At 52.2% G+C, this 15,177-nt stretch overlaps 1 protein-coding gene across 1 annotated transcript; it reads right to left on the reverse strand.

The window, feature by feature from the left end:
- Positions 1-7,290: 7,290 nt before the first annotated feature.
- LOC124705691 (uncharacterized acetyltransferase At3g50280-like) lies at positions 7,291-8,694 on the reverse strand. The gene has a single exon (XM_047237395.1). It carries the CDS (start codon positions 8,692-8,694, stop codon positions 7,291-7,293), a length of 1,404 nt encoding a protein of 467 aa, XP_047093351.1.
- Between the last annotated feature and the right edge of the window lie 6,483 nt (positions 8,695-15,177).

Consider the following 15,177-nt stretch of genomic DNA (forward strand, 5'->3'; position numbering starts at 1 on the left):
GATCCCAGCAGATCCACCTAGGTTGATGCCCGATCTTTCACAGCGAGAACCTGGGGTAGTAAGTCCTCCCAACAACGCGATAAACGCAGCCTGGAGAAGAGGGAACGAATCCAACAAGCAACGGATCGATGAACGGTACGCCTCAAACCTCGAGCTAGACAATCCTTGATGAACACAAGAACCTTCGCAGCGGATATAATAGATAAACGGCAGCGCCGTACCCCCAGAGGGATGATACACGTGAACACACGCAATGGGGAAAACCCTAATCTTTAGTCTAAACTTAGCTAGCTCTAACCCTAGCCGCACCTCCACCTTATATGAGGGGAAGAGGTGGCCGGCCAGCCTTGCTAGGCTGGGGCGCCCCACTTGGGCCTAACCTGGTTTGGCTTGGACAGGCCCAATACCAAACGCAACACTAATTTAACCCTAATTGGCCCACCACATGACCTGGCTACATTATTATCTCCTAATAACAAGACTATAATAAAATACTGGTACAACCTTAGACCTAATTATCATATCAATGTCCTAGTGTACCAGGCCTGGATATCCATATCATCTCTCCCCTTCTTCAAGAAGCGTTGTCCCGAACGCGTGAGGGTCTTCTGGAAAAAGGTGACGTGATATGAACATGACACGTCCTCGCCGTCCTCAAGTCTTGCTTGCCTTCCACACCACATCCTCCCTCGCGGCCTGCTTGACTTGATACAGCACTTGGCGCCTCCTTTTTTCTCCACATGAGCTTGGACTTCGGCGCCAATTCCTTCTTCTTGCGAGGTTTTGATAGACCCTTGTGTCGCTGCACATGACCCTGCACAAGATGTTTAGTTCCTGGGCCACATAGATGTCTCACACGTCCATCCTTGCCTCGATGCATCCGCGGTGTCGCGGAAAACTGGACTGCAGTACTCCTAGCACGGTAGTGCCGCTGCCCACTGTCTCCACTGACGCGCTCGCCTCCCACTCCTCCCACGCGCATCTGCGCCACATGTACTGAAACACCATCAACACAAACATCATCAGTCTGTATACTGGCATCAACACAAACTGGAACTGTAGCACATGCTGCAACATCCACATCAACAACAAGTGTAGCTTCATCCGGCTTGTCACCAACAAGAACTGGCTTGTCATCTACATGCATGGCTGAAACATCACCAATATCAATGCTTGGAACATCATGCACCTCTTGCTGCACTTTAGGCTTGTGCAACTTCTCCTTACGCACCACTAACTCCACATCGGACTTGATATGATCATCACCCATAGGCTTCAAAGTCCGTTGTTTGCCACCATGCATAAAAGAATATGTATTTGCTCGCCCAGCATGTGTCATATTGCGATCATACTGCCAAGGACGCCCAAGTAGCAAGCCACACACCTCCAATGGCAACACATCGCAATCTATCTCATCAACATAATCATCAACTGTAAATGGCACACGCACCTTATGAGTAATCTTCAGCATACCACAGCTATTCAACCACTCAAGACGTTTAGGTTCAGGAAGACGCCATGTAGACAACCCCAACGCTGCCACCATCGCCTTGCTAATGCCATTAGTTCAGCTACCACCATCAATCATCAACTTGCAAGCCTTGCCCTTGATAAAGCACTGAGTCTGAAACAAACTCCACCGCTGAACATTGTCAACTGCCTTGAAAGCATCATATTGTACCTTCTTGAGTTGCATATTCAGCCCGCTCAATGGTACATCCTCCTCAACAGTCACAAAAGCGCTCTTGGTATCAGAGTCAGGTTTCCTCTCCTCTGAAGATATCACCTTGTCCTCGGTGACTGTTGGTAGTGGAACAACCTCCTGAATAGGAACTATGCACTTGTCCACTGCCTGCATTACCTCCGCCAGGCACTTGTGCACTTCCTTCAATGCATGCCCAACTCTGGATGACTTCTTACGATCCTTCAATGGTAACCCAAGACCACCACGAAGAAATTTTTTGAAGTCCGCCCAAGTATAAGCATACTCGCCTCTATCAACTGCATTACACCAATATATGTCCAACTCCTCATCCACACGCCGGTGAGCGAGAATGTAGGCATCATAACCAGTGAACTTCCCTTTGTAGCGACGACATCGTTGGAAACCTAATTCCATGTACTTCTCCCAATCCTCGTACTGCTCAATTGTCGCGTAATGGCGTAAATACCACTTCAGTTCTGACACGGGACGCGTTACTCCCTTCCGGATGTCAAGGAAATCATTGAAGATATAACCGGACTTCGTGCCACGCGAACACCGTATGCCCAATACATCGTCTGAAAATGAAGCAACAACAGCAGTAGCATCAAGTAGCATCGCCGGAGATGAAACAGGAGCAGCAGGGGAAGACACCGCAGCAGGTATCACAGCAGCCTGGACCTGCCCGGCCTAGGGCCCGGTTGGACCGACTTGTGGACCGGCTGAGCCGGCCCAGGGCCCGGTTGGACGGCCTGGGGGCCGGCCTGGCCGGCCTGAGGCCCGGTCTGACCGGCCTGGCAACCGGGAATTTGACTGTGCGGCTCAGTACTGTATCCGGTTGGCATGAGCAAATTGGCCGGTTTGGACCGGCCCGGCCGGCCCAGAGCCCGGTCAACCGGCCTGTGGACCGGGACGGGTCGCGAAATTTCGTCTTCTTCCCGATTCCAGCCGCGATTTTTCGCGATTTTGACCTCCGAAACAGCCATGGATGACCACTAATTTAACCCTAATTGGCCCACCATATGACCTGGCTACATTATTATCTCCTAATAACAAGACTATAATAAAATACTGGTAGAACCTTAGACCTAATTATCATATCAATGGTTGTCCTAGTGTACCAGGCCTGGATATCCATATCAGGACTGGGAAGGGGCACTGTCCCTATCCAGTCCCCACTCCACCACTCCACTCCGGCCGCACGAGCTCGACCTTCCGCGCCGCCATGGCCCCGAAGCGAGAGTTCGAGCCGGCCGCCAAAGACCACGAGGCCGGCAGCAGCCGACGAGCCATGCCAGCGGCGTTCGACATGGGGCCGCCGGCTCCCATCCGCGACCGGTTCTATGTCACCGTAGCGGTGGCGCAGATGTTCTGGGAGGCCGGCGTCTCAATGCCGTGGGGCGACGTGCACCTCCCCCACGGCTGGCACCTGAGCCTAGATCAGGTTCCGCTACCGCCGATCCCTGGCTCCGGCCGCACCCGCATCGTGGAGATCCGGCGGCGGCGCGCGCAATTGCTGACGGACCTCCGGGAGGACCCCGCCTACAGCGACACAAGTCCCAACTGGGACTTGCGGTTCGAGGTGGAGCACGAAGCGCGGCGACGCACATGCTTCACCTTGGCGACGGCGAGGCCTCGCTCGCAACCGCCTCTCGCGCAGCCGCGCACGCATGCTAGGAGGGCTGGCCGCTGCCCCGGCTGCCTGTACATCGACGAGCCAGCGGCGGCGCCAGCGCAAGCGCCACAGGCCCAGCCCCAGCCCGAGGAGGACGACGACCCCGAGCTACAGGCAGCGCTGGGGCGTCCCGCGAGGTCAACGACCTCGAGGAGCTGCGCGCCTCCGCGCTGGAGGAGGAGGCCAGGAAGGCCAAGGAGGACGCCGACGCGTGGGCGTTCCTCGCCATGGCGCACCGGCAGCAGGAGGCCACACGCTAGGCCGCGCTCCGGGAGGAGGAGGAGCGCCTAGCCACGCTCCGGCACGAGGCGGAGTTGCAGGCTGCTCCGGCGGAGCAGCGGCGAAAGGAGGTGGCGCGGCTAGCATGCCTGTGCAGGTCGGCGAGCCCTCCGGACCCGCACTGCGCCTGGGAAAGGTCGCAGTGGTCGCCCTGGCCGGAGTCCCCGGCTCCCTCCGGCGTGTCCAGCCGGAACAGTGCGTCGCCGTTGGGGGGGCGCCGTCCTCATCGACAGCGACGACGACGAGTACTACTGGTAGTAGGGTGGCGCACCGGTGGCCACCGCGTCCCAAACCCTGGAGTAGGGTTTCCTCGTTTTTTTCTAGTTTAAAGGTCATATAGGGCTTTCTTTTGTGTAAAAATTGCCCAAAAAAGGGTCAAGTACAATGAATTCTAGTTTAAATTTAATTTGTTTTTTTTGTTATATTTGACATTTGGGATGCATCCGCGAACAGACACGCTATCCGCGTGGCCACCCAAACAACCTAAAACAGATACGAACGGACACGCGAACGCGAACCCTGTTCGCGTGTCCGCGTGGCCAGCCAAACATCCCAAAACAACGGCTCAGTGCTTACCTTTGGGTCGCCGCGATACCAGTCCAATAAGAGCATCTCCAGCCGCGTCCCCCAAAGCGTCCCCCAAAGGGATTTGGGGCGCGCCGGACAAAAAAACCGTTCCAGTCGCGTCCCCCAAAGCCCATTTTTGTCCGGCGCGCCTCCATACAGTGTTCGGCGCCCCGAGCCCGTCCCCGTCCCACAGGGGACACACCGGGCACGCCGGACACAACGAAAAGCGAGGCGGGGAGTGGCGGGGCCGACCCGTCAGCGGCACAGTTAATTTTAACCTAACCGTCGCCTACCTCGCGACGGAAGTTATTCGCGCGCAGTGACACATGGCGGCATCTTTGCCTTAATGGCGACGGAGGGGCAGGCGAGACGTCTCGTCGGTGCTGCGCAGCCTCCACGCGTCGCCGGCGTTCGCACGCCACCGCCCGTTCCCCCGCGATCTTCCCGCCTCTTCTCGCCTGTTCCCGCGCTTTCTTCCCGACGCCGGCGTCTATAAAAGGTCTCCCGGCTCAACGGTAGCCACCACACCCCGCCGGCAACAAACACAGCCCTCGTCGCTCCACCGTCGTCTCCTCCACCACCAGTAGCAATGGCGAACCGCCCCGGCGCTGGCCACTTCCCTCCACCGCCGTCCCCTCCACTTGCAGTCCCGGAAACACAGGTCGACACCGACCCCTCAGCAGCGGCCCGGGAAGAGCGATGGCGTGCACACCGTCAGCAGCGGTGGGAGGCAATGCAGCAGCAGGCCCGCCAGCAGCGGGAGGCGGCGCAGGCGGCGGATCCGGCGGCGTCTGCGCCCATGGCCCCGCCGCCGGCGAGGCCGCGGCGACAGCAGCCGTGGCAGAGCAGCGAGGACGCCACCGTTGGGCGTCTGACGCCTCGACGAGACAGGAGGCGCGATGGTGCCGGTACCGGGCGGAGATGGAGCAGCGGTGGGCTGACGAGCGCCAGCGCCAGCGCGGTGAGCGGGAGGCGCTGTACCGTGAACGGCGGGAGGTGATAGAGCGCCGGTGGCGGGAGTCGATCGAGCGCCAGCAGCAGCTGGCGGTGGAGGAGCGTCATCAGCGGGAGGCGGCGCTGAGGGCGTTATGGGGGAGGCGGGCGGACCAGTTGGCGGCGGAGGACGCCGTGTTGGCGGCGGCGATGATGGAGGCGCCAACAGATGTGGAGGAGGAGGCGCCAATGGAGGAGGAGGAGGCCGAGGCGGAGGAGACCGAGGTGGAGGACGACACCGACGACGAGTTCGAGTGGTTTGACGACGACGGGCCGCACCCGGACGTGACGGCCGATCAGCAACGCGCGCTCGTCGAGTCCTTCGAGTCGGAGAAGAAGCTCCAGGACGACGCCCGTGCCCGCGAAGAGGCGCAGATTCGTCGCGCCGTCGAGCTCTCCCTTCAGGCGGCCCAACAGGGGAGGGCGGAGGAGGACGCGCGGCGGGAGCGGCACCGTCTGGCCACCGCCGAACGCAAGGAGAGGAGGCGCGCGCAGGAGGAGCTGCGGCGTAGGGGAGGCGACGACGGGGCGGGGCCGTCGAACGCACCGTCGAGCGGTCAGTAGTCTAGGTTTAGATGAAATCTAGCCGTTTTCATTCAAACTTTGTAATATATAATCAAAATTGAATGAAAACCTTTATTTTCGTGCACCAATATTCATTTGGGGGCGGCGTTTGGGGGACGCGGCTGGGGAGCGACGTCCCCAAAGGCGGCACGAACAAAACACGTCCCCCAAACGCTCAATCCGGCGCGGTTTGGGGGACGGTTTGGGGGACGCGACTGGAGATGCTCTAAGAAGACCTTGCTGAAAATAGTGTTTGATCCTAGTTAATCGGAAATTCAATTCGGCTCCCGGGTGCTTATGCTCCCTCTACCAAAAAAGCATATTTTGAAATGTCAAAAAATTTGGATAAAAAATTCTACATGTACATGTCCATAATGTATGTGCATTCGCCAAGTTTCACAAAAAAAGCAATATTTTTTGTGGTCTATGTAAAAAGGAGAAATTTTATCTTGTGAAAAGCATTATTTTTAGCACTGAATTTTATCTTTTTTACATACGTCACATGATAAGTCAATTTTTTATGAAACGACTTTGTGAGCTCGTAGCACGTGAAGATGTACGTATGATTTTTTTGTTTCAATTTTTTTGAAATTTAAAATATAAGTAAGATGCATTTCAAAATATAGGAAGCATATGCACCCATGTTCCAAAACACTACTCCCCTAGTTAATATTGTACCACTAGCAAAAGGCCTGCCTTCCTGAAGGTGTGGTGCGTGTGGTGCGTGCGTGCTCACGCACCACGGAGCGCTTCTGCGCTGACACGTACCTGAAGTATGAGTACCAGTAAAACCCAAGTACAGTAATGCACGAAATATAATTACAGTTACACACAAATCCGCTGAGTACCCTGGAATACAAGTACACCTCAGTAAAAACCCGCCACGTACAAAACACGAGCACACCGAAGTACAAAGCACGCAGTATAGTTACACATAAGTCTGAATGAGTACAACTCAGTGAAAATCCGAATATAGTTACGAGTACAGTTTAAAAAATTCAAGTACACGGAAGTAAGGTACAACTCTGTGAAAAACCAAGAACACCGAAGTGCACTCGTGGTGAACCCCCGAGTACACTGAAGTACGAGTATAACTCAGTGAAAACTCGAGTATAATTACATACAAACCTGAGTACAACCATACTAGTTTTTGAAAGTACGAAAGAAGAATTTCTCGAAACCTATCAACGAGAGAACTAGTTTTAAAGATCTTGACGCGAGGATATCAAAAATGAAAATGCTCGTAATTTAGAAGACATGCTATAGTGTTCGTCGCATTCATCGCATAATACAGAGCCAAACTAAAATAATAATGTCAAAAACATTAAAGTTATTCCTCACATTGATAGCTTTAGCGAAAATGATCATGATTTTCTAGAGAGTTCATATAATGGAGGGAAACCCTAGTTTTCTATAGAGCAGAAAATATAAGATATATATAAGTCTGCTCCACGTCGAGAACACAAATGCACAATTTCATAAATGCATCACACAATAATCCCCAAGCTGATCACATTGGCATGCTCACGGTCTCCATGAACTCCTTGTCGGCCACAAGCCTTGCCAACGCATCCGGCGCAATGCACACCTCAAGTGACATGCTCCCTCCCCGCTCTGGCCCCTCGAACACAGTCGCCTTCCCGTCCATCTTGTCCCCAGGACCGCTTCGCACGGCAACTGGTTTCCCCCACCCGAAGTCATTCCCGAATACGTCGAACCGTGGTGAACTCCCCGTCATCATCGCCGCCCCTCCTGATGATAGGTTCCCCATGTACTCAAAGTCGGGCTCGCGGATCCAGCAATCCAACCACTCTTTCATGGTAGTCTCGTCAAAGGATGCCACCGAGCGGTTTAGCTGCCATGCCGTCCAGCCTAAACCCTTGTTTAGGATCTCGCCGATGGTGGAGCTTGTCTTGCCAAACACTACAGCGTTTCCGAGATAACCTTGCGGTATGCCTTTCACGCGCCCCCGGCACCCGATGAACATGGAGTAAGATGTCTCGTGCTGCGGTGGGAGGCGCCGCGCGCGGGACAACGCCAGCCAAACATGGGCAAGGAGGGCCTGGAGCGAGGAGATTGTAGCGGTGGCCGTGCCCGCCATTTCATTGTTGGCCCTGGCCTTCAGCTTCCTCAGGCTCGCAGCGCAGAAGGTGAAGAAGCATTCCTTCACCGTGGGGCGCTCGAATCGCCGGAGGACTTGCTGCAGCTTGCTGTACGGCAAACGGATTTGTACAGGGATGGCATCGTCAACGAACCATTCCTGGAGCGCCAGCACCGGCCTCGGCGTCGGCTTGGAGTTGAAGGATATGTCGCCTAGGTCGTCATTTTTTGCACCACCTCGGCTTATCTCCGACCAGGTGTTGAAGAATTCCCAGAAAGTGGTGCCGTCGCCGACGCAGTGGTTCATCGACAAGCCGATGAAGATGCCGTCATGGAGCTCGGTGACCTGCGCCGACAGCACGGGCAGCGACTTGATGGCGGCGTCGGCGCCGAGCACATGGTTGAGCGGGTAAAAGTCCCGGACCACCGAAGGGGTGAAGACCGAGGCGACAATGTCCTCGACGGTGACATCTGGTGCTACCGCGTGGATGAACTCGGCGCCATCCCCGGTGCAGCGTAACAGGACGGTGATGGTCTCGTCAGCATGGTGCTCCACGGTAAGCCGGCCGGCCAAGGGATAGAACCTGCCGGCCAGAGCACGAGCGAAGGAGAAGGCGAGGGTGTCGACGACTCCGCCGGTTAGAGGCTTGGGCAGCAGTATGCCCTTCTGTATGTAGTCTATGGTGATGAGGCGGAGGTCCCAGGGCTTGAGGTGGATGTCCACCACGGCCTCCTCCGAGGGCGGCTGGACCATGCGCCGGGACACGATCCGGACTGGTTCAGTGGCACCTGCTTCCGTCTGCTCATTCACCATCTCGCTCTGCTTCGATTCTTTTCTTGGTAATGAGCAGATCAGCTTGCTTCAACTCAACTACCCAAGCTGGTCTCATCTCACCGCCTTTTAACTAGTACGATGTAGGCTTCCATAGGAAAACATAAGTACGCCGTGCCCGTGTGTGAACATTTCCAATACAGGCACAAGATTCAGAGGTAGCTGGAGAAGATACCGTATCAGCACAGCTTTTTTTCTGAAAGGGAAACGAGATTGTATATTGTCCCTCCGATTCAAATTATTTGCCGCATACTGTATTTAAATAAGAGAATCATTACAATACCGTATCAGCACAGCTGGTTGCTTATGGTCATATAATAATAAGTTGATGCCCGATCCAGTGTTGGGTAATCTGTGAACACACAGCGATACGATTATGTGAACACATTACAAGCGAGATTAAACATAACGGCGCCGGACATCTCTGCATTACATATACTACTATGACAGTTATCGACAGGTACAACAGGACCACGAAACGAGATTGATCCCTCCCACGACGCACTATCTGCACATATCTCGACACAATCCATACAATCACAAGTTGAGATTCTATACTCCATCTCAAATCATCTTGAGAAGGTTGTGGTTTGGTGAACGCTGAGGATCCTCCTCTGGCTTGGCTGTGTGACACGGGTTCATTTTTACCCTAAAACCAAACTTTGCTTCGTCGTAGATAAAAAAAAGATCCGCTTTTATTTTCTTGAAGCAAAACACAGTTCGTTTAGAAATAAAAAAGAATAAGAGCAGCTGACTCGGAACTCGCCGGAGACTCGTCGGCGACTTCGTAGCAAAAAACTGTGATATTGAAGCTAAACCGTTCTCGCCGGAGACCTTGCTAGACCTTGTAGCAAGGTGGAATAGTTGCAACGTCATTGAGCATACATTCTATTCATATATTTCACAATTAATACACCAAAAATTCAAGTTCAAACCTTGCGGTCATTTGCTTGGTATGTTAGAATATACGTATGACTTGTATACTTGTATACGTATTGGTATAGGACTTGTACTCTGTACCTCATATATAATAGAACGATCCTGGTATCAGAGCAACGCTCCTGACCTAGGGTTGGCCGAGCCGCCGCCTTCTCGCTTCCGCCTCCGACGGTTTCCGCCGTCGCGTACTCTTCTGCTCCAATGGCGTCGAACGCCATGGCAACTCTGCCCGTGATCGATCCCGCCACAGGCACGATCGCCCCGATCGATTCATCAGGTGCATCCTCGTCGACTGGTGGCGTACCGCCACCGATCCGTACCTCCACCGATCTCCGCACCACCTGCTCAGGTTCCGCCGCCGCCGCCACCGATCTCTGCGCCACCTGCTCCGGTGCCGCCGGGCTCTGCCCCGCCGGGTTTCTCCCCAAACTTGTCTGCGCCGTCCGCTCTCGCGATCCACACCGACTCCACCATGGTGTCGGCCTCGACTGGCGCTGGACATGGTGCAGCCACGGGAGGATTTCCACCGCTGCCGTATGGATATCCAGGTTTCCCTGGCTACGGCGGCTACGGTGGCTGCTGCAGGGGGCTTCCCGTCGCCGTACGGCTACCCCAATTATCCGGGTAACCCGGGCTACCCTATAGCACCTCCACCGTCGGATGTCAATGGCTCTTCCTCAACACCGCCATCATCTGGACCTGCATAGCTATCCACACCGACGCCGTCGACCCAACAAGGCCTCTTTCCTGCACATGGGGTACAACCGGTGGTGAACATTGCCTCGTCTATTACTATACACTGACTAGTGACAACTATTTGTTCCGGCGTGCGCAAGTTGGACCTCTACTCCGCAATCATCTTCTGATGGGATACGCGGATGATACCATTGCATGTCCTGATCCTCATGTTGCCGTGCCTTATGCCGGTGGTGTTCATCATGCTCCAAATCCGGCGCACCAACATTGGATACAACAGGATCAAGCTATTCTGTCAGGGTTTGTCTCCTCCATGACTGAAGGTGTCCTTGGAATGATTATGTTCTCTGACACCTCTCGTGAAGCGTGGGAGACTTTGAGTGGAGCTTTCGCCTCTACCTCTATCGCCAGATCCTCTGATACTCGACAGGAGATGGCTGAGCTCAAGAAGGGAACCAAGACCGTCAACACATACTTCCACCAGATGAAGGAGCTCTCGGATTCTCTCACTAGCATTGTCGAGCCTCTGCGCGATGCGGAGTTTGTCTCATACATTCTTGCTGGACTCGATGAGGAATATGATGCCTTGTACCAAGTGGTGACTAATCGCGCCACGCCGATACAAATCCGCGACTTGTTCTCCCAACTTCAGGCAACGGAACAGCGGAAACTGGCCCAGCGTCGCTCAGGCAGCTCGACACATTACCCTGCTGCCCATGCCACTGCTCCTCATGTCTCCTATGGCGCGACGCGCGATGGACCCCGACCCCCGTCACAGGCGCCAACGCCACCCTTCACGTCGTTCGCCAAGCAGGCACCTCCATCTACCTCATCCAAGACTGGCAATGGTCCTCTTGTTTGCCAGCTATGTGGCATCCCGCAGCATGTGGCGTCGAGGTGCTACAAAAGGTTCAACCGTAAATTTCTTTGCCTTGGCAATGACAGGAGCAACACGGAGAAGCAGCTAGCCATGGCGATGTCCGCCTCTCATGGTACTCAAGGCACCACCTCGACGACTATTGATCCAGTATGGTATGCGGACTCTGGCGCTACGCATCATATCACCCATGAGATCGACAAGCTCACTACACGTGAGCCCTATCACGGCACCGATCAGGTTCACACAACTAATGGATCAGGTATGCACATTCATAATATTGGTCAAGCTACTCTTGCTACTTCGTCTTCTAGGTCTCTAGCTCTTAAATATGTCCTTCATGTTCGTAAAGCTACTCGTAATTTGTTGTCTATGAGTAAAGTTTCCGATGACAATAATGTCTTTATTGAACTTCATCCTCATGATATTTTTGTTAAGGACCTGGACATGAAAGCACCCATCCTTAGAGGACGTTGCAGCGGAGGTCTGTATGAGATTAAAGCACCTGTCATCATGCAAGCCCTTTCCAGTGTCAAGGTGTCCCGTGATATGTGGCATCGTCGCCTAGGACATCCAGCATTACAAGTCGTTCAGCATGTTGTTCGTAGTCATGAGTTACCATCTACACATGAGTCCAATAAAATTGAGTCAGTTTGTGATAATTGTCAGCAAGAAAAGAGTCATCAGTTACCCTTCTCCTTGTCTGCTCGTGTACCAAAATTTCCATTAGAGATCATTTATTCTGATGTGTGGGTTCTGCCCAAACCTCTGTTAGTGGACATCGTTTTTATGTCAGTTTTGTTGATGCTTATAGTCGTTTTACTTGGCTCTACTTACTCAAGCATAAATCTGATGTCTATGATGTGTTTATTCAGTTTTAGAAACATGTTGAACGCCTCTTAAATCGTAAGATTATTCATGTCCAAACTGATTGGGGTGGAGAATATGAAAAACTTCATCCCTTCTTTCACAATTTGGGAGTCTCTCACCGTATGTCCTGTCCTCATACACATCAACAGAATGGCACTGTCGAACGTAAGGACCGACATATTATTGAAACTGGTCTTACTTTGTTTGCTCATGCATCTGTTCCTCTATGTTATTGGAATAATGATGCCTTTGCTATAGGTTGTTTTTTCATTAACAGGCTTCCTAGTCGCATCATTGATATGAAGACTCCCCTTCAGTGACTTCTTAATGAAACACTTGATTATACCTTTTTCAAGGTTTTTGGGTGTGCTTGCTGGCCACACCTTCAACCCTATAACAATCATAAACTTGATTTTCGCTCGAAGAAGTGTGTGTTTCTGGGCTATAGCTCCCTTCACAAGGGATACAAATGTCTACATGTTTCATCTAATCGAGTTTATATCTCTAGGGATGTTGTTTTTGATGAACATGTGTTTCCCTTCGTTAATATACCAAACTCTCACAATCTACCACCTGTTTCGGAGTCACCCTTACTTCTAGCTGACCAGTTTATGGATGTTGCAAATTCCTCGCATTTGCTTGTTGATCATGGTGCAGGTATCGGATGCGGCAGTCGTGTAGAGGTTCTTTTTCCACCGGTTCACGTCGATCAGGTGCCAGCCATGCATGGCTCCGCCTCGGGCTGCAAGCAGCCATGCAACAAGCCGACTTGGAGGTCTCCTGCACCTGCTGCCTCGGGCTCTGTGCGCCTCGCCACGCCGCTCAGCGAGCCACTAGATGGCTCCGCCTCGGGCACTGGCCCCGCGTCGGGCTCACCCCGCCACTCCGTGCTCGCGATGTTCGCCCGTGGCATCGACGGAGCATGCTACTCGCGTTGCACCTCCATGCAGCGCACAGCCGCTGCTGTCCTCTGCTGCTCCGACAGCCAGCAGGCCGGCGCTGCTGTCTCCTGCTGCTCCGACCGGGAGCACACCTGTGTGTCCTATGCCGACCGTCTCTCCGCCGGTTTCTCCTGCTCCAATAGTGTCAGCACCTTGCCCGTCTTCATCAGCACCTCCGTCACCTCCACCGGCTCCTCCAACTGGTCCTGTCACTCGTCTACGTCGTGGTATTACGCAACCTAAACAGCGTACTGACGGTACAGTGGCTTGGTCTTGTGTGCTAGCTGCTCATGCTGCCCTTAAGCACACGCATGAGCCTCGTGATTACAAAGAAGCTCTGCGTACTCCTCATTAGCGTGAAGGTATGGAGGTTGAGTTTTCTGCATTGCAGGCAAATGGTACTTGGCATCTTGTACCTCCTGTTGCTGTGTTAACTTGATTGATTCACGATGGGTTTTCAAGGTGAAACTTCATGCGGATGGTTCTGTTGAGAGATACAAGGCTCATCTAGTTGCTAAAGGCTTTAAACATTGTTATACTATTCGCTTATTGTTGTCTATGGCTCTTTCTCGGCGCTGGCATATTCGACAGCTTGATATCCAGAATGCTTTTATGAATGGCTTCTTGGATGAGGAGGTATACATGCGACAACCTCCTGGTTTTGTTGATTCTGATAAACCTGGTCACTACAGCAAGCTTGTCAGATCTTTGTATGGACTTAAGCAGGCTCCTCGTGCCTGACATGCTCGCTTCAGTTCTGTGTTGGGCTCCTTGGAATTTGCTCCTTCAGTGGCTGATACGTCTTTGTTTGTTCTGTGCCGCAAGGATGTTACTGTCTATCTCTTGGTATATGTTGATGACATCATTGTTCTCAGCTCTACATCGGCTGCTATTCCCCGCCTGATCAGTCAACTTCGGTATGATCAGTCAACTTCGGTATGAGTCAACTTCAGTCAACTTTTCTGAACACTTTGAAAACTGCTCGTAGCACAAGTGTTCCAAATATTTACCGTGTACTAGTGATGTGCTTTTGTCAATCCAACATGTGATCCACGCTTGATAACAAGATGTGTCTTTTCCTGTTTCTTTTAGTTTCTTGAAAACATAATTTGGAAAGATTATAATCATGTTCAAAAAAGACACCGTTTTGCTACTTTTCGAAAGAAGAAGAGAAGTTGCTTGTACGAGACTGCGCCTCCCGGCTGAAAACTCCAATGGCATTTTCGGTAAATGAAAGCAAAGCGAAGCTTTACGATCAAAGAGAGATAAGCATATTTTATATATGAATGATAGAAGGAGTGCTCCCCGAGCACAGGCTCGCTTGGAAGGAAAGAAAGTGCTTTTATTTGAGTGGAAATGAAAGAAGAAATCGTCTATCTAGACAGAGTATGTGTATTATTCGGTCAATGCTTGCCCTTCTAGGCCCTTTAGATCTATATCTATCTTACTATCGAAAGGGTTTTAGGAGGACTAGAGCAAGTCGCGTTTACAGCCAGCAGTTCTTATGGGCGTAACTCCCTCCAGTTTGAGCATTCCGTTCCCTTTTTCAAACTCCACTTCTTTTCATATAGCAATCACTGATCAAAGAGAGAACAATATCCATTTCAAAACATTTCTAACAGATTCCTTGGTTCGGATCGACGAAGTAATGGCAGTCGATTACTACCAACCTGGCTGCAATCTTTTTCTGTCGGTAAGGATTGCACCAGAGCACCTTCTACTTCTAATAGACCATGAACTATAGATAGAGAATAATCATTCTGAGCGAGTACATAAGAAGCGATCCACTTTAACGATTATAATAATTGTATTGTGGTAATCATTTTGTAAGGTACTAAGATCTTGTAAGGTGGTGGCCCATGAACTCGACAAATTAATTTGCATTCCACCAGCCCGCAGCTGGAAGGTGCGTATCCCATGCCTGCTTGTGCAAATTAATTTCGAGTTCCCATCATTTTGTAACCCGAGTTCATGCAGCTCCACCTCCCACACCCTCTGCCCAACCTCAAACGGCTTCAAAACCCCCTTGGGTCCTATTCCTTTCAAGATAAAGCGCAAAGGTTAGGAAAAAATCATCAAACTCCATCGTAATCTCTACTCTTCATCCCTCGCTGATTCTTCTTAATTTCGAGGGGGCAAGAA

Source organism: Lolium rigidum, chromosome 1 (assembly GCF_022539505.1).
Source record: "Lolium rigidum isolate FL_2022 chromosome 1, APGP_CSIRO_Lrig_0.1, whole genome shotgun sequence".
Lineage (NCBI taxonomy): Eukaryota > Viridiplantae > Streptophyta > Magnoliopsida > Poales > Poaceae > Lolium > Lolium rigidum.